This window comes from Hyperoodon ampullatus (genome assembly GCF_949752795.1).
Source record: "Hyperoodon ampullatus genome assembly, chromosome: 10".
Taxonomy (NCBI): domain Eukaryota; kingdom Metazoa; phylum Chordata; class Mammalia; order Artiodactyla; family Ziphiidae; genus Hyperoodon; species Hyperoodon ampullatus.
Window position 1 is genome coordinate 100,739,305 of NC_136923.1, and position 26,880 is coordinate 100,766,184.

Genomic DNA, 26,880 nt, shown 5'->3' on the forward strand with positions numbered 1-26,880 from the left:
CCCGTGTCCCCTGCATCGGCAGGCGGACTCTCAACCACTGCGCCACCAGGGAAGCCCCATGATACATGTTTTGCACTGTGATGGCAGCCTGTTATTCTGCGCAGGAACTAAGCTGTGGTTAGAAAGGTTTGGGATAAAGGATTTTCAAACCTCAAAGACATGAGAGTCCAGTCAGGGAAGTGTTAACTTGAAAAACTGTACCAGATACGGTAATAAATTGGGATGGTCTCTCCCCCAACCTTTTTCAAAATGAGCTGGAATTTGCATCACTCTAGTGTCCCTAGTTACCAAATATACAATCAGTCTTAAATATCATTTAAATGTATTTACTGGAATTAAATTATAATAAGTTATGGGCTGCATCAGAGCTACGGTGCAACTATCAACATGACAGCACATAACAATTTAATCTGCCCTCTGATTCTGTGAAGTTTATTTTTCTTTTACTAATACGATCATTCTACTGGGTTATGTGTTGATGGTCCTCTCATGAAACTAAGGTAAAGGAAACTCTATAAAAAGGCCAATTAGCCTAATAAACAAAGATAACAAACACACTTATAAAATGACTAGTGGCCAAAGGAGATACAGTGAGTTGCTTTACAAAGTGGGTGACTGCAAAGAGTACCTCATTATCAGCTAGGAATAACCTGAAACTGAAAAGGACATAGTCCTGGGGGGCCATGTTGTGAAACGTATAATGAGGCCCTCTGGGTGCTGAAGCAACAAAAATATGGGGTGGAACCAGGATCTGCCTCCTACATGCGGTGCTCAGCGATAAACCTGGGCAAGGTGAGGCTTATCCAAGGGAATGTGCACACGGAGGTGTGCAGCATGCATGCATGTGCAGATGACCTTTGGAACAGGGTGAGCAGGAGGCCAAGGGAAGGGGCATTAGGGGTCCTCAGACCAGCCTTGTGGAATCTGGCCTTGGAGAATCGGATCTAGAAATCTGCATCACAGGGACTCATGTCACGGCAGGGGTCTTACTGAATCTGCACCCCCGAAGCGGGTGTACTGAAAACCAGAGCCCAGAGCCATGTCACACGAAACTGACACAGGAAAGGAGGCCCAGGGCAGGTTAGAAACAAGGCAGAACAGGCACTCGGGGGTGGGTGCACCGGCCCGGACTTAGCATGGGCTCCAGAGCCCCGACCTGTGAGCTCCTGGCTCTACTCTGCAGACCTTGAGAAGCAGCAGCCGCCGAAGAAAAATGAGAAACAGAACTTTGGTCTTGAGCACCACACACACAGTCCACTGACTTCCTTCCAGGCGTCGGAAGTCAAGCAAAGATGCAGCTAATCACAACTTGGGTTTTCACTCTTCTTTTTTAATCCCTGCACACACATCCCAGGGCAGCTCCAGCCCCTGATTAATGTAACACAAGTATGTGCTCAGGAGAGATCACAGCTCACCGTTCGACTATCAGATTCTGGAACAGATCCACCAGGACAAATAAATCTAACTCTACTCTTTCTGGCACATTTTTGTCAGTGTTTTCACATTTTTATAATTTTTGTTTTCAAAAGTACAGATTCACCAACAAGTGAAGGTGGTAATGCCTATGACTGATTACCGAACACCAAATGTTCTTTTAACCCATTGTTTGCAATTGTCTACGGGGAAGACAAAAATAAACGCAGTGTGATAAACTCAAATGTTCTAAATAAATTTTGTGGTATTTAAATTACAGGGTTAGTATAGCAAAAGGCGAAAGAAAAGACAACCTTTCATTTATGTTCTGGCATCATATGCATAGTCAATCGCCATACCTCCCTTCAGTGGCACCACCACCATCACAACACTAGTGACCACTTATTTAAATTTATTTATAAGTAGTGATTAACTAACATGATCCTAAGTGCTTTGCATGTGTTAATTCATGAATCCCCACAATGCTCCCATTGGTACAGATATCCCTGCCTTCTACAGATGAAGTAACCAAGACACAGAGAGGTTAATTAACCTGCTAGGGTCACACAGCTAGGAGTGCGTACCTCTCAAAGATCATCACAAGGGTGCCTTCAGCTCTGAAAATACAAACCCAGGAACACCCCTCACCCAGGACATTTCTCTAGTACACGGTAAGCCTTCACAATGCTTTCACAAACACTGCATTTGAATACAAGTTCTAAGTGAGGTTTTACCATGCCATTTTGGTAAAGTATAGGAAAATCGAGAGATTTCTGAAACGTTCTGCAGAATTAGGACTAGAACTCAGCCCCCAACAATTAGTCCTCTCCTCCAAATCAAGATGACTCACAATAAAATCAGCACAAAATCCAAAATTAGCACAAACATCCCTAAGGCCTGCTTTAAAAAAATACTTATAAACAGTAATTTACAAACAACTCCAATATGCATTGTGTATAAATGAGAAATGCATCTTAGGGTAATATCAAGGGTTGGGCTATAAAAAATTCAATATAATTCACAAACAACACACTGTTAAAAAAAAATCAATAAAAAGCGATTCCATGCTCATGAAATAGAGTGTACTGTGCTAGCAGGATGGCTCAAATAGTTTGACATTGAAAATAATACTCTACAACAACATGAAATTATTCCTAAAGAGGGTAGAGCTTGAAAGAGTGCTTTTTTTCTAATACGCAAAGTGACACGAAAGCTGTATCAATTATTCCTCATGGCCTCTAAGCCTGACAGCCTATGTTCAAACCTCGGCACTGACTTTGATCTTAAGCAAGTTTCCTTATCTGCAAAATGGGATGATAACTGTACAAACCTTACATGTAGAGCACATAAAGATAAATGAAAATCAATGAGGAAACAGAAGACTTAAACAGTGTATAAACCAGCTGGAACTGACAGTACATCGAGAAAACACTCCACCCAACAACAGCAGAATACATGCTCTTCTCAAACAGACGTGGGATGTTCTCCAGGACAGACCATATGCTAGGCCATAAAATCAGCCTCAATAAATTAAAAAAAAATTGAAATCACAGAAAGTATGTTCTCCAACTACAATGGAATGAAATTAGACATTAATAATAGAAATAAATTTGAGAAGCTGTGAATATGTGGAAATTGAACATACTCCTAAATAACCAAAGAAGAGATCACAGGGAAATTAGAAAATACTTTGAGATGAATGAAAAAGAAGACACAACATACAAATATTTATGGGATGTGATGAAAGCAATGCTTAAAGGGAAATTTATAGCTGTAAGTGCCTCTACTAAAAAAAGTTCTCGAATAAATAGTCTAATCTTCTACCTTAAAACACCAGAAAGAGAAGAGCAAGCTAAAACCTAAAGCAAGCAGGAGGAAAAAAATCATGTTTAGAGTGGAAAATTAATGAAGTAGAGAACAGAAAAGCAACAGAGGAAAAATCAACAAAATCAAAAGTTCTTTGAAAAGACCAATAAAATCATCAAATGTTCAGCTGGATTGACTAAGGAAAAAAATTGAGAAGGCTCAAATTATTCAAATCAGGAATGAAAGGAGATATTACTATTGACCTTACAGAATAAAGAGGATTGTAAGGGGACACTATGAACAACTGTATGGCAACCAATTAGATAACTTAGACAAAATGGCTAAATTTCTAGAAAAGACAGTAACTACTGAAACTGACTCAAGAAGAAACAGAAAATGTGAACAGACCTATCACAAGTAAAGAGACTGAATTAGTAATTTAAAAACTTCTCAGAAAGAAAAGCCCAGATGGCTTCACAGATGAATTCTACCACATATATTTTATTTTTCTAATTTATTTATTTATTTATTTATTTTGCGGTACACAGGCCTCTCACTGCTGTGGCCTCTTCCGCTGCGGAGCACAGGCTCCGGACGCGCAGGCCATGGCTCGTGGACCCAGCCACTCCGCGGCACGTGGGATCCTCCCGGACCAGGGCAGGAACCCGTGTCCCCTGCATCGGCAGGCAGACCCCCAACCACTGCACCACCAGGGACGCCCTCTACCACATATTTAATTAAAAAGAATTAATACCAATTCTTCACAAACTCTTCCAAAAAACAGAGGAGGAGAGAATATTTCCAAATTCACTCTCTGAGGCTAATATTACCCTGATATAAAAACCAGCAAAGGACATCACAAGAAAACTACAGACCAATATTTCTTTGCCTATAAATAGAGGCAAAAATCTTTAACAAAACACTAGCAAACCCAATCTATCAACATATGACAAAATGACTATACACTGTGCCCAAGTGGGATTTATCTCAGGAATAAGGTTAATTTAACATCCAAAACAGAATAAAAGACAAAAACAACTTGACCATCTTGATAGATGTAGAAGAAGCCTTTGACAAAATCTAACACCTTTTCATGATAAAAACACCAAGCAAACTAGGAACAGAAAGGAAGTTCTTCAAACTGATAAAGGGCATTTATGAAAAACCTACAACTAACAGCATATTTAATGGGAAAAGACTGAATCTTTCCTCCATAAGATCAGAAATAAGACAAGGATGTCCATTCTTTTCACTTCTATGGAACATCACACTGGAGGGTCTAGCCCGGGCTAGCAGGCAAGAAAAATAAATAAAAGGTTTCAAAGGAAAAAGGAAAACTCTCTCTACTTGCAGATGACATGATCTTAGATATAGAAAATCCTAAGGAATCCACCAAATAACTATTAGAATGAATAAACAAGATCAGAAGGGTTGCAGGAAACAAAACCAATATAAAATTTGAATTGTTATTTTTATACATTAGCAACTGACAGTCAAAGAACAAAATTAGAAAACAATTCCATTTACAATACCACTAAAAAGAATAAAACACTTTGGAAAAAATTTAAAATAAATATAAATATATTTATTTATAAATAAATATAAAACTTGCACTCTTAAAAATGATAAAACATAGGGGAAAGAAGTCTATTAAGACTTAAATAAATGGACAATATCCCATGCTCAAAGATTTAATATTGTTAGATGGCGATGCCCCCAAACTGACCTACACATTTTGCAATCCCTATAATCTTCCCAGCTGCTTTTTTCTGCAGAAATTGATAAGCTGACACTAAAATTCACACAGAAATGCAAGCAACCCAGAATAGTCAAAACAATCTAGGAAAAGATCTAAGTTTGAAGAGTCACACCTCCCAATTTCAAAACTTACCAAAAGCTACAGTAATCAATACAGTGTTAGGCCTCAGGATAGACATACCTATCAATGGAACAGAATTGAGAGTACAGAAATAAATCCTTACATTTATGGTTAACTGAAATTTGATAAAGCTGGTAAGATAATTCAATGAGGAAAGAAAAGTTTTTAAATAGTTCAAAAGACTGAACTTGGATTCCTTCCTTATACTATACACAAATATCAACTTAAAATGAATTGTAGACTTAAATGTGAAAACTAAAATTATGAACGCATGGGGATTTCATTTCACACCTACTAGGGTGGCTATGATGAAAAAGACAAGTGTTGGCAAGGATGTGTAAAGCTGCAACCGTCACACACTGCTGGTGGGAGGGTAAAATGATGGAGCTGCTCTGGAAAACAGCTTTGCTGTTCCTCAAAATGTTAAAACATGGAGTTACTACACGACTCAGCAATTCCCCTCCTAAGTATCTACCCAAGAGAAGTGGAAACACATGTCCACACAAAACTTGTACAACAATGTTCACAACAGCATTATACAGAATAGCCAAAAAGTGAAAACGACTAAAATGTCTACCAATTGATGAAGAGGTGAATAAAATGTGGTATGTCCATACAATGGACTGTTATATGACAATAAAAAATAATAAAATACTGATAGATGCTACAACATAGATGAACCTTGAAAACATTAATGCTAAGTGGAAGAAGCTGGTCACAAAAGACCGCATGCTATATTGAAAAGCCCAGAACAGGTGAATCAACAGAGGATAAGTAGATGAGTGTTCTCCTAGGCCTGGAGGGTGGGTAGTAATGAGGAGTGACTGATAATGGGTATGGGGTTTCTTTTTGGGGTAATGAAAATGATCTACAATTGGGTAGGAGAAAGTGGGGAAACCCCCCAGAAGGGAACAGCCTATACCTCTAGGACCGGATTTTGAGGGGTCAAATACACAAGCAACAGAGGACTTTTTTTTTTTTTTTTTTTTTTTTGCAGGTGGGATAAAAGGAGAAGGCAAAACAAAACGAATGGCAAACAGAAGGCAAAATGATACTAACAGGCTGATGTGGAGGTAAAAAAGTAAAAAGCTAAAATGTAAAATATGTTAAAAAACGATGACGGTGTTCACTTCCTCCTTTGTACCCAAAAACACTCCTAGGAGGAGATGAGGGGCAAAGGGGATTGGAACTTACATGGAAAAAAAAAAAACACTTAATCAAAATTCTTTAAAATAGTGATACCTTTCATAATGTCATACTCTACCCTACTTCTAGGAGTTCAGACTGAGAAATCCATAGGATTCAAATTATTGCAGCATTACTCAGAAATGCAAATAAAAATAATAAATAGCACTGGTTGAGTGCCTGCCATGGGCTAAACTCATTATCTCCAAATCCTCATTAAAAATCTCATTTTGGGCTTCCCTGGTGGCGCAGTGGTTGAGAGTCCGCCTGCCGATGCTGGGGACGCAGGTTCGTGCCCCGGTCCGGGAGGATCCCACATGCCACGGAGCGGCTGGGCCCGTGAGCCATGGCTGCTGAGCCTGCGCGTCTGGAGCCTGTGTTCCACAACGGGAGAGGCCACAACAGTGAGAGGCCCGCGTACCGCAAAAAAAAAAAAAAAAAGGAAATCTCATTTTAAAGAGAAGGAAAGTGAGGTACCAAGGTTATGCAACTTGCTCAAGGATGGAAAATTTACAAGTAGCAGAGCTGAGATTTGAAATCAGGAGCCTAATTCCAAAAATCCAGAAATGTACCACTATACCAGTATGTCCCAAGTACACCATCAGTGGATCATAAAATGATTTCAGTTGGAATAAACTGGACCATCTCGTTTGAGTATCTATATATGATAAAATATCAATTTCACAACTATATAAAGTCTTCTTTTGAATAAATATGTAAAAAACAATGTTAGTCAACTCTTTAAAAGAAATCAACATAACGCTTAAAAGGGAATATGGAAAAATAACAACAGCCTGATTTTTTGAGAAGGTGAAATTCTGAGTCCCTTTGAAACGTTTTCCTGGATTTCCAATGTTCCTAAATGTGTGTGTAAAAAAAAGAAAGCATTAAAAAAAGTCGTTCTAACCCTTAAAATTAAGTAATCCTTCTGTAAAGTGCATTTTCCATTGGTTCCTCCCACATTTTAATATACCCACAACTGAGCTCCCTCCCACTTCTGAGGGAGCATCTTTCTCCCTCAGGAAGTAGATTCCTGACATTTATCAGATTTTCTTTCTCATTTTATCCTATCTTATCCTGAAGCTCTAGGACCAGCCCACTTAACTATTTATTCAACTGCTCCAGAAATTTTTCGCCCTGCAGGGTATCTGGTAGGCATATGCAAATAGTTTTAAAAAGGCAAGGGCTATTCTGCTAATCCTCTAGGGTTCCTCTGTGTCTGATAAGCTGCCCACCTCTGGCACCTAAGCAAAGAAACTCCAATTGGCAAAGGGTCACCCTGAAGATTCCCCCATCGGCCAAGGACCTAGCCCAGGTACTTCTGTTTCCTTGAGCAGACACCTCTGACACACTGGAGACTGTACACGGCAGGCAAACAAAACCACCTCTGGCTTTTCCATACAGTGAACAGAACTCTTTGTGCCTTTAGGTAAGATGGATGGAAGGCCACTTTGCTTTCTGTCAACCTCCAGGCTCTAGCCAGCAGGCAGAGGCTGCCCTCACTCACCTGTGCATGTTCCCGTTGGTGGTAAAAGACTGGCCACACACAGCGCACTTGTAAGGCCTCTCCCCAGAGTGCACCAGCATGTGGCGGTCCAGGGAGCTGGCTGAGCTCAGCGACTTCCCGCAAATGCTGCATGAATGGTCGGCCCCTCCAGTGTCTGTGTTGTGCTGCAGAAAGCAATGATCGCAGTGGTCACTTAGGAAGACGGGTCAAAACGAGGTGATTATGAAATGCACATTCAGAGCTTTATTAAAAAAAAACTAACACTTCTCAGCAACTTTTTTTCTTTTTCATTTAAAATATCGTCCCGAACATCAAAATCTATTGAGACCATAGGCAAATAAATATTGTGTTCTATCAAACCCAAGTTACTAAATGAGGCTACTATGCAGTACCATGTTATGATCTGAATATTGTCAGCCCTTCACTGTTCTAGATTCAATACTTGTCAGGAACCAGCCACAGCAGGCAAGGGAGAAGGATAAATCTTACTGTCAAGAAGAAAAGCCAAAAGAGATCCCAAATCAAGGAAATTCCCTGCTACATGATGTAAGTTTATAGCAATATATAGAATTAGGGTCTACATCTATAATCTCACTGCACTGTGAGGAGATTTGGTTCACAATGACAAGTCACAGATGATGAAAAGTCTTCTGTTGTATGTGGTTAGTTAATTAGATGTTTGCTAAATTCCAAAAAGATATTCTGTATTGACCTGGGACTCTGTCACAATAACACAGACACACAAAAATTATTTCATAACTGCCCCTCAAAATTAAGAATACTAAATCTAAATTAAACAGCCACAATTCATCCGTTAAGATAAAATCCCATCCCCTCTCTTAACAAAGAAAATACAAAAGCAGCAGCAAACCTGGCGAATGTGCATAGTTAACTGGTGCTGTGTAGTGCAAATCTTCTCACACAGGGGACAGTTATAGGAAGACTTCTCCTCTTTTGTTTCCTGAAAAGAGAATAAAAGGGAGAATCCATCTCAGCTCACAGTGAACTAATGCCTCTCATCTGTGTTATAAACATCTGTGTCTGACGAGCTGTAGCAACAGAGCAGCTGAGAGCATAGGCCCTGGAGCCTGGCTGGGTATGAGCTTGGGAGAGTGGCCGTCCCGTCTGCCCTCAGTTTCCTCATCTGTAAAATGGGGAAAATAATAGCATCTACTGCATCACACGGTGATGAGGATTAAATCAATCAGCACACAGAAGACACCAGAACAGTGCCCCGTACAGGCTAAGTGCTCAATGAATACTAGTGTTCTTGTTAGACACCATTTAGTTTATCATCAGCGATGGCGAAAAATTAAGCATCAGGTCACAGCTGAGCTAGAAAAGGGATGTATTTCTCCTCAATTCTGACCCAGGCTCCAGTCACTAGTTTCTACCTGGTCTTGAGTCCACCAAGACACACAAGAGAGAACGGAGTTCTCACATCAAAAGCCCACTCTCCCGAGGGTGGAAGGCCCCAGTACCCACCAGTGTGCCCATCGGACATCAACGGGATCCTTTTACTCACTGCGAGCACCTGCTTACCACTGCTTATAAATAATAAAAAAGAGTGAGAGAGGGTGCAGTCGCTGGGAGGTGACGGGAGGGAGGGCTGGACCCTCGGGCATCTTTCAATAGACCTCTTTTTACTTGTACTCATTTGAATACATTTCTGTTCCCTGAAATAATACCGATTATTGAACACTTACTATGTGCTAAACTCTGCACATACAGAATAGTGTTTTTTCACACAACCGTGAGAAACAGCCGCTGTTATGGATCCCATTTTCGGGATGAGGAAACGGGTACAGAGAGGCAAGTAACCTGCTCCCAAATCAAAGAACTATTTAATCCTGGCAGCAGAGCCAGGATTAAAACTCAGGCCAGCTGCTCCACAGCCCGTGCCCTAAACCGCTAGGCTGTGTAAGTCTGACCCAGAAAGGATTAACCCCAAGGCACAGAAAGGAAACACTCTTGTGGTTGGCTCATGAGAGATGACGAAAATAAAAGTCACCCTGAAGACCATAAAAACAAATGGCACCAGACAGGGTGGAGTGAACGCGTGACGGGGTCTAGTACGCGGCTCCTACAGTGGGTTCCTCTCCCTCTTCGGAGACTAACAAGCCTCATTTTCAGCACTATACACCTGCTCCCAGTCTGGGGCCTTGGGTCTGAGAAATAGGTATGCTACACATTTTTTCACTCTCAAATTAAAAAAAAATCACAGATATGAATTCTAAGGAAGGTGATTAACCCAGAGACAATTTAAAAAACAAAACACAAAAACCCCTGCACCCTCGCCCAGTCATCATCCACTTCCACTCCTCCCCGAGGCAACGTGCGTGTCTGCGGGGAGGAGGGTGTCAGGCCTTCTCAGCCCCACTCTATGACCGTCAGAAAGGAGCTGGCCAAGAACCACCAGGCAGAAAAACCAAAACCAAAAGTAGTAACAACAAAGTGAGAGCTCTCGTATAAAAATGAGGGATGCCTCACAGCTGGGCCCAAACTCGGTCTTTGGGGTATTTTTGTTAAATTATTAGGTTAGTGATAATATATATTAAAAAGTGTTTTGTTTTGTTTTCTTTTTAAAAAAGAGATTCATCTGTAGGGTGGAAATATATGTTAAAAAGTCAGGCCTCCAAGTAGCCAGCCTCTTGAGGATATTTAAATTCTTTTTAAAAAAAAATCACCTTGCGTTCCCCTGAGGCAGATTCCAGACACGCTGAGTGGCCCCTGGGGCTAATGGGACTGATCCTGGGTTCACGGTTAACTGAAGCCTCACCATTCTCAGAGGCAGGCAGCGGCACGCTGCAGACCATAGCACAGGTCCAGGACATCCACAGGTCCAGGACATCCACGATGGTCTGGGAGAAGGAAGTCTCCAGACTCAGATTTAATTTTTAAAAACAAATCAAACAGAGAAGGGAGCATCGTGATGCTGGAAAAGGACCTGCTGGAGAGTGCTGAATCCAGTGGCTGTGGCTGTGCTGGTGGAAGGAGCACGCTTCCTGAGCTGACAGACAGAATTAGCAGCTAATGTGATAACTAACCATTCCATAATGAAACTATCTGGCACCCTTGTTGGCTTCCGGCTGTGGCTAATCTGCCCTGGAACTCTGCTAGCTGCTGGGCTTCTCCCCAGGGCTCCCTTCTCAGCCCTCCTGTCCGTCCCAGGTAAGGCCGATGCAGTCTGCACTCTCTCTCCCGCACTGCGCTTGGTTTTTTTTAATGCACTGTCTTTCCCTTCCTACCTCTAGCCCAGACCTCCTTTCAAAAACTCAGCCAGTGCCCTAAGGAACCCCAGAGGACACAGGAAGTGGGTGGAAAGTGGCCCAGGCACCCCTGTGGAGTCAGCTCCACTTACCATGCAGGGATGGAGGTGCCGTGGGGCCCCTCTACGGCTCTACCTACTGTCTCTGAATCACTGGGAAGGGACCAGAGCCTGGACTTGGGCCAGGTCTGCCTGTGTTGGGGTGATGCTGGGCTCTATAGAAGAGCTCGGCACCTGGCGCAGTACCTGGTTGGAAGGAGGAGGGGGGTGTATATTGTGAAATAGGGGGATGGATGGAGGGATGGACAGATAGATGGATGGATGGACAGTCACATGAGAGTGGAAATAAACCTTTTCTTCCCAGAGCTAGCACTCCTTCTCGGCTCAGGCCACAGTCAAACAGGCTGAGAATTTTCTCAGGTACCCATAGGAAGAGAGGCACGTGGAGACAAGGGAAAAAAGAGAGAAAAAGTATCAATGCCCCAACCCTAAAGCATCATTTAACTCTGCCAAGTCTTCAGCCTTGAGAAAGAGGTGGAGAAACGGACACTCCTGTGCTGCTGGAGGGATTTTAGGCAGGGACAGCTTTTCCTGGAGGGCACATCGTATCAAAAGCCGTAATTCATGTTGTACATCTACAAATTTACAGAAAACCATCACACTATGCTCAGACAATTCTGTATAAGGACAGTCACTGCGGGATTGTTCATAAAAAAAGAAAATTAACTCACAAGAGCCCAACAGGCCTACCTTCCTGCCCACCCCCAGTCCCTGGACAAACTCAGAAGACTGCCTTCTCCGGAGGGTTTGGTGGGACCCCATTAAATCAGTGAAGCCAAACGTGGAACGTTCACATCACGTGACACAGAGTGGAAAAGGGAACGGCTCACCTCACTCCTTGAGCTTCATGCACCGTCGAGCGTGCTGCTGCAGGACAGCAACACCTTCCCAAGTGCCCCGTTTGTACATTAATTAAAAGACTCATCTGATTTCCCAAGGGAGGAGACACCGCCTTTCATAACATCCCTGCCCTCCCATGTACTCTTCTCCACCCCTCCTGATCTCTGAAAATTCAAGAGGAATAAATGGCGTCTTGAGTGGAATTCTCAGGAGCCCCACTGTGTGCTCTGTCAAGGATGGAAGCTGAAGAGCAGCTCCAGCACAGCCAGGACTCATCACTACCTAATCTGGAGACACTTAAAAAAAAAAATCAAGGAGGTGGCATCAGAAACCCAATTAACCAGCCGCATGAACGAGGAAACAAATCATGCCACAGGAGAGGAATAAGTCGAGTTCTCTGCCTCGCCTGTCCTGTGGAGAAAGCTCGCGTTCAAATCAAATCACACGGCAGAGAATAAGGGTGCTTTCACCAATACCGACACCACAGCATGGGAAATTTTCTCTACGAAGGGAAACTGACATAAGCTATGAGAAGTTAGCTCTTGAAAAAGGATTATGGCCTCTGGGTATGTCCACTCAGTTCTGACCACATCCGAGTTTCTGGCTTAGGAAGCTGGGGCTCACGGGGACATCCTTCTCCCAACACTCTCATGGACGCCACAGCCGGGCACACTAACGCTTACCTGGTTCCTTCGGCCAATCCGATTTGGTCCCGGAGGCTTCGTGGGGGACCTGATGCTCTGGGGGCTCCCACCATTCTCGGCAACCTTCCCTACGCTCATTACCGCTGACATCATGGTGTTGATGGAAGACAAATCTGAACCTTCCAAGCCAACGGGCGAACTTGACGTCATTGGGACAAAGGTTTAAGCTTCTAGGAAGCCTCGGCCACAGAACTGAAAATCAGAAATTGCTGATGTGATCAATGGGAAGTTTAGGCTTCTGTCACAACCAGGTGGCAGTGGCCATGGCTGCCACCGCTGCAGTCGGGTTAAAACCCCTTCTTCAATTCAAGCTGACACTCATATGACTCCTATGACTTAAGCTTTCATCTAAACCAAGTGCTGTCATGCCAAACCGATAACCCTGCTTCCTTTCTGAGCATGTGCCACCGACGAAGCTGCCCGAGGCAGGTCTTTCTGCCTTTCCTAAGCTTTCATTAGGCAGAGTGGGAAAGGCTACAACAATTAGGAAGCCTGGGAGCTGCTATCTGGCCGGCACCCACCTAACAGCCTAACTCACTTACTGCTATGTGCATGTTCTAGACCTAACAACTAAGGATGAGAAACCCCGGCTTTCACTTAAACTCCAGGCTGCAATACCATGATTTTAATGGGGAGCCCGAACTGTTAAGACAGCTGAGAAGCCAACACTATCACCCAACACTATAACCACATTTCAAATCAGCATAAAAAAGACTGTTTCTTAAAACATGCAAGTACATAATATAGCTGTACCCCAGGAAATGGACAGAAGAAAACCCAGCCCTCACTGCCAATCACCTCCATTCTCTGCCCCAACTGATATACTGTGAGACCTTCCCCTGCTGTAGCAATCGCCCACGTGGAGGAGGAAATGAGGCTGGGTTCACTTCTTTTTTTTTTCTTCTCTGGTATCACTCGCTGACACTGGAAGGGAAGCAAAGGCAAAAAGGTTCAGTGAAGAAAAAACAGAAACCATTTGTTTACCCTAATCTCAGACCACTATATTCCCAAGACTACAGGGAATAGTGTGAGAGGAGGCAGCTAAGCCTTCTTTTTCTTCCAAAACCATGTTCTGTGGTTGTTTTTCACCCTTAACTGATGTTCCCTACAGTGCTGTCACCCTCACTCCCAACAGCCAAAACGATTCTGTGGTATTGTATTTTCTGAAGCTCATATTCATATCCCTACAGCAAACTTTCCACTCCTGTCTCCCACAAGGACTCTCAAGACTCCCACTTGACCATCTCCCGCCTCCCACTAAAACTGACCAAAGATAAGGCAGTAAAGGAGTCAGAGTCTGAAGGCTAAAGCCTCTAAAGGCTCAGAGTCTAGAAGGGATTAGGTCAGACCTTAAAGCAACTTGGTAATACAAATAGGTTGACTAAAGGGAAAACTACAGCCCACGTACACATCACACTTTACTTCTCCGGGCCTTTTCTAGTTATGCTTCTTCCACAGAAGTACTATGGCTATAGCTATGGCCAGAAGTAAGTCTCCAGGTCAACTGTTTCCCTTATTTTATTTGGGGAGATATTCTCTAGCCACGTATCCTGTTATGCTCCAGTGTGCATTAAATTCTGCAAGTCCACAGCTGCCTCAGAGATCAAGCTAATTATCTCAGGAGCAAAGTGAATACTTAGGAACAACACCAGAAAGAATGTGATGTCTTGCGGTTCCTCCTCCAACTCTAGGAGAAGCGACCTAGGATGTGACAAACGGTAACACCCAGAGCAGCTGCAAACGTGTCCAGCAGCAGAGCAGGAAAGCCTGGGGACATAACTTTATTAAGTGATGCTGCCATCAGCTGAGAAGTCCCGAGCTAAAACCTTACCCAAGAGCCAAAGAGAACCTCAGGAACAGTACTTTCCTTGTCAAGAGACAAAATGCGCCTTCCTTTTAGTAGACATTTTGAAGATATGACTCTAATACTTTTCCAAATGGTAAGTAAGAGGACTAACGACCAAACATACAACTTAAAACCACTGATCCAGCCTCACCCCTCACATCTTTCCCATTAAAAGAGGAAATCTTGGGGCTTCCCTGGTGGCACAGTGGTTGAAAGTCCGCCTGTCGATGCAGGGGACACGGGTTCGTGCCCCGGTCTGGGAAGATCCCACATGCCACGGAATGGCTGGGCCCGTGAGCCATGGCCGCTGAGCCTGCGTGTCCGGAGCCTGTGCTCCGCAATGGGGGAGGCCACAACAGTGAGAGGCCTGCGTACCGCAAAAAAAAAAAAAAAAAAAAAAAAAGAGGAAACCTTGAGCCGGCAAGCCAACTGCCGCAGCTAAGAACTGGTGCAACCAAATAAATAATAAATTAAAAATAAATAAATAAAAATACACATTAAATTTAAAAAAAAAGAGGAAACCTTGGTCCAAAATTAAAACAAACAAGAAAACAACAAACAACCCCCTCAAACCCCAAAGCTGTTGTCCTTCCATGAAGTTTCCTCCATATATGGAAGACCATTTAAACTTATTAAAAATTGTGCTTTAAAACTTCCAATTTTGACTGTCTTTGAAAGTTTATTTGGGAGATTCCTCTCTAGGAAAAAACATTCAACACGAGTACACACATACGGAAGTATACACACACCTCATTTTCTTTCTTAAAGGATTTCTGACAAAAGTATCATCAGTTCCCCAGAACTGTTGTCATCAATCAGTATATGATTAGTCCCTCGATTCAAGTAAGGGGACACCTTCATTACCAAAACCATCTCATTCTTTTAAATATATATCCCCCATAGTTTTAATGTACATCAAATTATAAAATAAATGACTAGAAATCTTTATTGTAATTACATTATGTCAGTAAAAATAAAGTTAACCTTTCCACCATTTTATAGTGGGAGTTTAGATGATCTTGCTCTTGTCCTATTACTATACTTAGAGAAGAAAAGTGTGGTAGAGTTTTTCAGACCAGGAACAGATTAGAGAAAACACCTTTTAGATAAATATAAAATTATAAGTTACAGAAAACATATTCTAATTCTTTCACTGAGTAGGGAAAGAAAATGGAGAAAAGGGAAATAGACAATATGAAAATTAACAAAAAATATATTCATCAAAAAGAGCCAAAGTGCCCGTAAGAATTTTTGTCACAATCATTATAACATCAAAGATACATCCTTGCAAACTACCTAAATGTCCTAAATATAGAAAACCCAGCAATAGTCGCAACAGTTAACCAACCTAAGGGCTGAAAGTTGCAGGGGCTTATATTCCAACTGGAAAAGGAGAAAAGTCATGCAAACTTGCTGTTTCCCATTTTGTCTGGACAGGAAGACATTTGCTAAATTTATTTCCCCTTTGGGATAAAGTGTGAAGTGTGACACTACCCACTGAGGACACCAAGATCACCTACATTCACTTCCTTTTCCTTGTTTAAATGTAAGTAAATAGTAATATTTTTTTAAAAATACAGACTTAAGAAAATGAAACTCCCAGTTACACTGTCTGACAAGAAGAACAGTCACTGGACTCGTCCCTGAAAAGCTGTTTCAGAAGCAACCCAAACCAGCCTCTCAGACCTGTTCTAAGATTTTCCTCCAGTTTGCGCTTGTGTGTTATGCGTGAGCTCTCCTTTAGGGAGGATGGAGCAGGAAGAAGGGAAGGGACCTGGTGTAAAACAATGCAGCCCATTGTTCCCGGTCAGAAAACACAAATCCACCTTAACGTTCAGGTGCATGTATACACTAATTTAACCAGAAGCCAGGAGCCAGAATTAGTCAATTCTACCTACCCCACGCCCGACCGTGGACCACACTAGAGCAGTAATCCAAACTGGCCAACCTAAACCTTCTGATACTCAATCTCAGGGGGTGAAAGACAGGTTTCACAGTTTCAGGTCCATTCACAAAGCATACTTTCTTTATAAACACTTAGAGTCCGTATAGTTTCATTCTCTCCTCTGCCCCCTGACACCATCCTACACATCAGCTCTGTCACTGCAAATTAAAAAAAATAATAAGAACCATAATAAACAAAATAAAGATAAAAATCACTGGCCCCATTCTAGTACAATCTCCTCCAGCTGCAACCAGAGAGGAGTGGGAACCCAGATGAGGCCCCCAAAGCAGACATGAAAGGAAATTGTCATCTCCATTGACATGGCCACGTGGACTGGCCTGGTGTTCCAGTTTTGAACCCAAAGAGTTCAAATCTGCGGGTGGGAAGGAAGAAGCAGGGAACGGGGGTGCCTGCAGCGTTGCTTCCCGTGAGCCAGGCCCTCGGCACGCTTTCCGAGACTTCTCATCCCACACCCCCGGCTCTTAGGTGTGGAATAACTAGCAGTTCACAGTGAGAGTTTCACCTTGGTTTTGTATCAAAACGTCAGGAGGACCCCAAGCAGAGGGTGGACTGCTCAATGGGGACATGGGGAGGGGAGGGAGGACAACATTCAAAGTTACTGTGACTCAAGGAGTGTCCATAAAGTTTAACTGACCTGTTTATCTTCGTCTTATCAAGCTGGCTCTCCTTACTGAGGAGGTGGTGCTGGCTGGGCCCAAGCGTGGGCAGGGTCACACCTCAAAGCCACCACCTCTGGAACAGATTGGAGCAACCTACAAAAACAAGAAAAGGTGACATGAAGAGGGAGTCCAGACCAGACAGGATCCTGTCTCTGTGTCATTTTCTCCACTTACACCACTGGGAGTCACAAATTAAGGACAACAGCATTTCCCATCCCCTGCCTGCACTTATAAGCAAGCTTACAGCAACTAGGTCAATTCCACCCAAGCAAGAGCAACTGGAATCGAGTGTGACGTGGACGGAAGGAACCCCCAAAGCAGGCCCCAACAACATCGAGGGCGTCATCACATGCAAATGGACGAGACCAATGGCTCCAAATGAAGCTTTGAGCATCTGAATGGCATGCTGACAGCAGATGCTGATGGACCGCCACTTTAAAAAGAAGAGAAGAAAAGACCGCACTAAGTGCTATCAGAAACAGAAGGAGAAAAGAAGAGAGTTGAAAGTAAAACATATGGAACTAAACAGCCCCTTAAGTAAAGCAGTGACTATTATGCCTTCTCCTGAGTGATGGGGAAAATATCCACAACAGTTCAAACAGGACCAAAGGTGTATCTTTTCCTTTCTGCAGGGAAGATACAGAAAACTCCTCAAGTCACACATGCCCTTCAAGAGTTTGAGAAAGTCTTCTCTGGGGTGCCAGGGGCCTCAAACCCCAGACCTGGGAGAAAGCTGTGTCTGGCCTTCTGCAAACTTAGAGAGACCTAGAACACAGCATTTCCCAGAACTACACGTCCAGAGAAGATGCAAGAAATGTTTAACAAAAACCTAGAAGAATTAAAGAACAAACACCTAGAAGAATTAAAGAACAAACAAACAGAGATGAACAATACAATAATTGAAATGAAAACTGCATTAGAAGGAATCAATAGCAGAATAACTGAGGTAGAAGAACGGATAAGTGACCTGGAAGACAGAATGGTGGAATTCACTGCCATGGAATAGAATAAAGAAAAAAGAATGAAAAGAAATGAAGACATCCTAAGAGACCTCTGGGACAACATTAAACGCAACAACATTCGCATTATACGGGTCCCAGAAAGAGAGGAGAGAGAAAAAGGACCTGAGAAAATATTTGAAGAGATTACAGTCGAAAACTTCCCTAACATGGGAAAGGAAATAGCCACCCAAGTCCAGGAAGCACAGAGAGTCCCAGGCAGGATAAACCCAAGGAGAAACATGCCAAGACACACAGTAATCAAACTGACATAAATTAAAGACAAAGAAAAATTACTGAAAGAAACAAGGGAAAAACGACAAATCACATACAAGGAAACTCCCATAAGGTTAAGAGCCGATTTCTCGGCACAAACTCTACAAGCCAGAAAGGAATGGCACAATATATTTAAAGTGATGAAAGGGAAGAACCTACAACCAAGATTACTCTCCCTGTCAAGGATCTCATTCAGATTCGATGGAGAAATCAAAAGCTTTACAAACAAGCAAAAGCTAAGAGAATTCAGCACCATCAAACCAGCTCTACAACAAATGCTAAAGGAACTTCTCTAAGTGGGAAACACAAGAGTAGAAAAGGACCTACAAAAACAAACCCATAACAATTAAGAAAATGGTAATAGGAACATACATATCGATAATTACCTTAAATGTAAATGGATTAAATGCTCCAACCGAAAGACACAGGCTCACTGAATGGATACAAAAACAAGACCCATCTATATGCTGTCTACAAGAGACCCACTTCAGACCTAGGGACACATACAGACTGAAAGTGAAGGGATGGAAAAAAGATATTCCATGCAAATGCAAATCAAAGGAAAGCTGAAGTAGCAATACTCATATCAGATAAACTAGACTTGAAAATGAAGAATGTTACAAGAGACAAGGAAGGACACTACATAATGATCAAGGGATCAATCCAAGAAGAAGATATAACAATTGTAAATATATATGCACCCAACATAGGAGCACCTCAATACATAAGGCAACTGCTGACAGCTATAAAAGAGGAAATCGACAGTAACACAATAATAGTGGGGGACTCTAACACCTCACTTACACCAATGGACAGATCATCCAGACAGAAAATTAATAAGGAAACACAAGCTTTAAATGACAAAATAAAATAGATAGATTTGATTGATATTTATAGGACATTGCATCCAAAAACAGCAGATTACACTTTCTTCTTGAGTGCACAGGGAACATTCTCCAGGATAGATCACATCTTGGGTCACAAATCAAGCCTCAGTAAATTTAAGAAAACTGAAATCATATCAAGCATCTTTTCCAACCACAATGCTATGAGATTAGAAATCAATTACGGGGAAAAAAATGTAAAAAACACAAACACATGGAGACTAAACAATACGTTACTAAATAACCAAGAGATCACTGAAGAAATCAAACAGGAAATCAAAAAATAGCTAGAGACAAATTACAGAGAAAACATGACAATCCCAAACCTATGGGATGCAGCAAAAGCAGTTCTAAGGGGGAAGTTTATAGCAATAGAAGCCTACCTTAAGAAACAAGAAAAATCTCAAATAAAGAATCAAACCTGACACCTAAAGGAACTAGAGAAAGAACAAACAAAACCCAAAGTTAGTAGAAGGAAAGGAATCATAAAGATCAGAGCAGAAATAAATCAACTAGAAACAAAGAAAACAATAGCAAAGATCAATAAAATTAAAAGCTGGTTCTTTGAGAAGATAAACCAAATTGATAAACTTTTAGACAAACTCATCAAGAAAAAGAGGGAGAGGATGCAAATCAATAAAATTAGAAATGAAAAAGGAGAACTTACAATGGACGCCACAGAAATACAAAGCATCCTAAGAGACTACTACAAGCAACCCTATTCCAATAAAATGGACAACCTGGAAGAAATGGACAAGTTCTTAGAAAGGTATAACCTTCCAAGGCTGAACCAGGAAGAAATAGAAAATATAAACAGACCAATCAGAAATAATGAAATTGAAACTGTGATTAAAAATCTTCCAACAGGGCTTTCCTGGTGGCGCAGTGGTTAAGAATCTGCCTGCCAATGCAGGGGACACGGGGTTCGAGCACTGGTCTGGAAAGATCCCACATGCCGCGGAGCAACTAAGCCTGTGCGCCACAACTACTGAGCCTGCGCTCTAGAGCTCGCGAGCCACAACTACTGAAGCCCGCGCGCCTAGAGCCCATGCCCTGCAACAAGAGAAGCCACCGCAATGAGAAGGTCACACACCCCAATGAAGAGTAGCCCCTGCTCACCGCAACTAGAGAAAGCCCACGTGCAGCAACAAAGACCCAACACAGCCAAAAATAAATCAATAAAATAAATAAATTTATATTTTAAAAAATCTTCCAACAAACAAAAGTCCAGGACCAGATGGCTTCACAGGTGAATGCTATCAAATATTTAAAGAAGAGCTAACACCCATGCTTCTCAAACTCTTCCAAAAAATTGCGGAGGAAGGAATACTCCCAAACTCATTCTATGACGCCAGCATTACCCTGATACCAAAACCAGACAAAGATACTACAAAAAAAGAAAATTACAGGCCAATATCACTGATGAATATAGATACAAAAATCCTCAACAAAATACTACCAAACAGAATCCAACAACACATTAAAAGGATCATACACCATGATCAAGTGAGATTTATCCCAGGGATGAAAGAATTCTTCAATATACGCAAATCAATCAATGTGATACACCAGATTAACAAATTGAAGAAAAAAAACCATATGATCATCTCAATAAATGCAGAAAAAGCTTTTGACAAAATTCAACACCCATTTATGATAAAAACTCTCCAGAAAGTGGGCATAGAGGGAACCTACCTCAACATAATAAAGGCCATATACGACAAACCCACAGCAAACATCATTCTCAATGGTGAAAAACTGAAAACATTTCCTCTAACATCAGGAACAAGACAAGGATGTCCACTCTCACCACTATTATTCAACATAGTTTTGGAATTCCTAGCCACAGCAATCAGAGAAGAAAAAGAAATAAAAGGAATCCAAATTGGAAAAGAAGTAAAACTGTCATGTTTGCAGATGACATGATACCATACATAGAGAATCCTAAAGATTCCACCAGAGAACTACTGGAGCTAATCAATGAATTTGGTGAAACTGCAGGATACAAAATTAATGCTCACAAATCTCCTGCATTCCTATACACTAACAACGGAAGATCAGAAAGAGAAATTAAGGAAAGAATCCCATTCACCATTGCAACAAAAAGAATAGAATACCTAGGAATAAACCTACCTAAGGAGGTAAAAGACCTGTACTCAGAAAACTATAAGACACCGATGAAAGAAATCAAAGATGACACAAACAGATGGAGAGATATACCATGTTCTTGGATTGGAAGAATCAATATTGTGAAGGTGACTATACTACCCAAAGCAATCTACAGATTCAATGCAATCCCTATCAAACTACCACTGGCATTTTTTACAGAACCAGAACAAAAAATCTTAAACTTTGTATGGAGACACAAAAGACCCTGAAGAGGGCTCCCCTGGCGGAGCAGTGGTTGAGAGTCCGCCTGCCGATGCAGGGGACACGGGCTCGTGCCCCGGTCCAGGAAGATCCCACATGCCGCGGAGCGGTTGGGCCCGTGAGCCATGGCCTGCGCGTCCGGAGCCCGTGCTCCGCAATGAGAGAGGCCACAACAGTGAGAGGCCCGCGTACCGCAAAAAAAATAAGAGACCCCGAAGAGCCAAAGCAGTCTTGAGGGAAAAAAACGGAGCTGGAGGAATCAGACTCCCTGACTTCAGACTATACTACAAAGCTACAGTAATCAAGACAATATGATACTGGCACAAAAATAGAAATATAGATCAATGGAACAGGCTAGAAAGCCCAGAGATAAACCCATGGACCTATGGTCAACTAATCTATGACAAAGGAGGCAAGGATATACAATGGAGAAAAGATAGTCTCTTCAATAAGTGCTGCTGGGAAAACTGTACAGCTACATGTAAAAGAATGAAATTAGAACATTCCCTAACACCATACACAAAAATAAACTCAAAATGGATTAGAGACCTAAATATAAGACCGGACACTACAAAACTCTTAGGGGAAAAAATAGGAAGAACACTTTTTGACATAAATCACAGCAAGATCTTTTTTGATCCACCTCCCAGAGTATTAAAAATAAAAACCCGGGCTTCCCTGGTGGCGCAGTGGTTGAGAGTCCGCCTGCCGATGCAGGGGACACGGGTTCGTGCCCCGGTCCGGGAAGATCCCACATGCCGCGGAGCGGCTCGGTCCGTGAGCCATGGCTGCTGAGCCTGCGTGTCCGGAGCCTGTGCTCCGCAACGGGAGAGGCCACAACAGTAGGAGGCCCGCATACCGCAAAAAAAAAAAAAAAAAAAAAACCCAATGGGACCTAGTGAAACTTAAAAGCTTTTGCAAAGCAAAGGAAACTACAAACAAGACGAAAAGACAACCCTCAGAATGGGAGAAAATATTTGCAAATGAATCAACAGACAAAGGATTAATCTCCAAAATATATAAACAGCTCATGCAGCTAATACTAAACAAACAAACAACCCAATCAAAAAATGGGCAGAAGACCTAAACAGACATTTCTCCAAAGAAGACACAGAGATAGCCAAGAAGCACATGAAAAGCACTGCTCAACATCACTAATTATTAGAGAAATGCAAATCAAAACTACAATGAGCTATCACCTCACACCAATGAGAATGGGCATCATAAGAAAATCTACAAACAACAAATGCTGGAGAGGGTGTGGAGAAAAGGGAACCCTCTTGCACTGTTGGTGGGAATGTAAATTGATACAGTCACTATGGAGAATGGTATGGAGCTTCCTTAAAAAACTAAAAATAGAACTACCACACGACCCAGCAATCCCACTACTGGGCATATACCCTGAGAAAACCATAATTCAAAAAGAGTCATGTACCACAATGTTCAATCCAGCTCTATAGCCAGGTCATGGAAGCAACCTAAGTGTCCATCGACAGATGAATGGATAAAGAAGATGTGGCACATATATACAATGGAATATTACTCAGCCATAAAAGGAAACGAAATTGAGTTATTTGTAGTGAGGTGGATGGACCTGGAGTCTGTCATACAGAGTGCAGTAAGTCAGAAAAAGAAAAACAAATACCATATGCTAACACATATATATGGAATCTAAAAAAAAAAAAAAAAGGTTCTGAGGAACCTAGGGGCAGGACAGGAATAAAGACACAGACGTAGAGAATGGACTTGAGGACACAGGGAGGGAGAAGGGGAAGCTGGGACGAAGTGAGAGAGTGGCATGGACATATATACACTACAAAACGTAAAATAGATAGCTAGTGGGAAGCAGCCGCATAGCACAGGGAGATCAGCTTGGTGCTTTGTGTCCACCTAGAGGGGTGGGATAGGGAGGGAGACATAAGAGGGAAGAGATGGGGATACATGTATATGTATAGCTAATTCACTTTGTTATAAAGCAGAAACACACCATTGTAAAGCAATTATACTCCAATAAAGATGTTAAAAAAAAAAAAGACACATGCACCCCAATGTTCATTGCAGCACTGTTTACAATAGCCAGGTCATGGAAGCACCCTAAATGCCCACTGACAGATGAAGGGATAAAGAAGATGTGGTACATACATACAATGGAATATTACTCAGCCATAAAAAGGAACAAAATTGGGTCATTTGTAGAGACGTGGATGGATCTAGAGGCTGTCATCCAGAGTGAAGTAAGTCAGAAAGAGAAAAACAAATATCGTATATTAACGCATATATGTGGAAACTAGAAAAAAAAATGGAACAGATGAACCGGTTTGCAGGGCAGAAATAGAGACAGATGTAGAGAACAAACGTATGGACACCAAGCGGGGAAAGTGGTGGGGGGGAGGGGTGGTGGTGGTGGGATGAGTTGGGAGATTGGGATTGACATATATACACTGATATGCATAAAACAGATAACTAATAAGAACCTGCTATATAAAAAAATAAATAAAATAAAATTCAAAAATTCAGAACTACACCTCCAGCCCATTCTGTCTCTGAAACAGCCGCCGAAGAGTGCAAAACTGGAGAGAGTAAAGTGACTGCCACACGGACAAAAACTTGTCCCTTTTGGAGTGTCTGCAGAGAAGCTGCCCGATACGTCACACGCCCACTTATCACCCTGAATCTTACTTTGTCCACACAGTTACTGAGCACCTAAGGCGGGCAAGCTCCTCCCGGACCGGGTCTGCTGGGGGTGAGAATCTCCACCAGCCCTTCCTATCAGAAGCAGCTCCTCGGTGATTTCTGACACCACAACAGCTTCTCTCTCTCCACACCTCACTGCTTCAGTTCTCCTTCCTTTTCTTTGTGCCTTTCGCTTTTGAAAAGTTCTTTGGATTTTGAACAAAGTGTCAAGAAGCAAGGAATAACTCACAGGGACAGCCCCAGAAAGGCCAGAGACACCACCACCACCCCCTGCCTTTAACTTGGAGGAACCCTTATTACTACCCCAGCAATTCCCGATGGTTCTTGTGAGCAAGACCCTCCTTGAGGATCTGATGGAAATTATGGACCCTCCCACAGATAAAAGGACATACTCTACACCCAACATTTTCCTTCAGTATCAAGGGGGGTCAGGGGCCCCAGAAACCCATCCGGGATAAGTAGGATAAGAATCCCGGTTTTACTTGATATATAACCCACCTTCCTTGAAACCGTGAATCAAGACCATTTTACTAAAATTCCCATGAGGTTTCAGAAACGCACAAAGAAAACATCCTTTCAGATCATCTCCACCCATCTAAATTTAAAGATGCCTAAGGTGAAATTATATACTGTTTAAAAAAAAAAGCAAGCAAAGTTTCCCTATATTGTTATTCATTTTTATATTAATGGCAAATATTAGGAAGAAAGTCCAGAGAAGAATAGCTCCATGGTTTTTTCCTAGAAACTGCCAAGATCTCCAAATAAGCAAAGTGAACTATAGTTCTATACATAATGAATAAAAACACAATCAGGGCTTCCCTGGTGGCGCAGTGGTTGAGAGTCCGCCTGCTGATGCAGAGGACGTGGGTTCGTGCCCCGGTCCAAGAAGATCCCACATGCCGCGGAGCGGCTGGGCCCGTGAGCCATGGCCGCTGAGCCTGCGCGTCCGGAGCCTGTGCTCCGCAACGGGAGAGGCCGCAACAGTGAGAGGCCCGCGTACAGCAAAAAAAAAAAACAACCCACAATCAGAGAGACAAGTCTCTGGAATTAAAAATTTCCAGAATATAACTAAGACTCTCATTAAAATATGGACCCACTCCCTCCTCTCACTTAAAAAAGATACTTTACAAAGTCCACCAAGTAACCTCCTCAATCCACAAGGGGAACCAAGGAGAGGAGAGGGCCAACCTGACAGACTTGACCCAGAAACTTCCATCCTCTGATCTTGGATGTAAATGATCTGAATATCAAGAATGTCTAACAAGAGTCACTACCCTGTTTGTTTGGGGTTCCACCAGGCCTGAGGGATTCACACAACTCCAAGAGTGGAAAAGTACAGGACGGTTCTTGGAAGAAAATTCAAGATACCCCTTAGCTCTATCACCACCGCCTCAAAAAAAGAGAAAAGAGAAGAGAAGAGAAATGGACCCATGAGGAGGGGCTGTACCCTGGAGACAGAACCTCCAGGAAGCTGGAGGGGTGGGTCCCGGGCTCCTGAGGGAGGCTACTGCATTTCTGGATTTGCATTCCCACACAGGCTTTGCCCAGACCTGATGGAAGCAGGATGGCCTGAAGAGGGCAGAGGTCCCTCTGTGAGGATGATGGGGAGGGCAGGCCAGCCCCAGCCCCAGAGGAGATAAGGGACAATGCTATGCAAAGCCAGAAAGAAAAGATTAAGGATCCTGTCTCCAGGTCAATGAGATAGCAAAGAAGAGATGAAAGATAAAAGGGAAGATGGTCTAGAAACAAAGCTCCCCAGCTTGTGAAAACCCGCAGGGTTCTTGAAGTGAAATCTAAAATCTGTCCTAAGGCCCCCAGGAAAAAGCTTGGATGCCTAGGATGACAGGAGAAGCTCACAAACCAGACAGTGGGGAGCTTTACAACACCGAAGCAGGACAGAGGCGGTGTGGAGCCTACACAGATGTCCACAAATACTTGGGATGGTTGATCCCCTGATTGAAACAGCCGGTTCGGGCCAACCCAGGACCGGCTAACAGAGTGTGAGTTTAGAGGAGTTCAGCTACTAAAATGTTCTGGGCTACTCGGGGGCTTAACAAGCAGCAAGGACATCTCTCTTAGGATGGGCTGACTGATGCAGGAAGTCTTGGCTAGGCTGGGGATGAAACCCAAGCAGACTAGTGTGCACCATGGCCATGCCTGCAAAGCTCGGGGCAAAACCGTCTCCTCTAACCAGGACGGCCTTGCGTGTGCTCTGAAGGCTGACAGCTGTGACGACGGCCCTGAGTTCCAGGAAGTTGATGTGTTTCTTGGCTGAGAGTTCAGTCTATGCCTTGGGTAGGGCGGCAACCCATGCACGGCCCCCTCCCCCTCGCTGGCACAGGCTTTGCTCAAAGGGAGCCTTGGAGTGTCACGTAGAGCATTCGAGCGGTACAGCGGGGCACCGCGCGCTGCTCCAGCCAGCCCTGGATCCTACCCGCAGGGGGAGCGCGGACGCACCCCTCAGCACCGGCCACGTGCAAGAGAGCAGAGTCGGGAGGTGCGGGGAGGGCAGCAACCCTGGGTCC

General features: G+C 42.9%; 1 protein-coding gene across 1 annotated transcript in view; it reads right to left on the reverse strand.

The window, feature by feature from the left end:
- RREB1 (ras responsive element binding protein 1) overlaps positions 1-26,880 on the reverse strand; it is a 137,333-nt gene that overhangs the window by 54,397 nt on the left and 56,056 nt on the right. Inside the window, exons 4-8 of the mRNA XM_079713748.1 lie at positions 17,109-17,226; positions 13,461-13,586; positions 12,642-12,854; positions 8,662-8,751; positions 7,791-7,954 (exon numbers count right to left, since the gene is read on the reverse strand). Of these exons, the coding sequence (XP_079569874.1) occupies positions 7,791-7,954; positions 8,662-8,751; positions 12,642-12,812 (425 nt within the window). The 5' untranslated portion in view covers positions 12,813-12,854; positions 13,461-13,586; positions 17,109-17,226. The remainder of the gene's footprint in view (positions 1-7,790; positions 7,955-8,661; positions 8,752-12,641; positions 12,855-13,460; positions 13,587-17,108; positions 17,227-26,880) is intronic.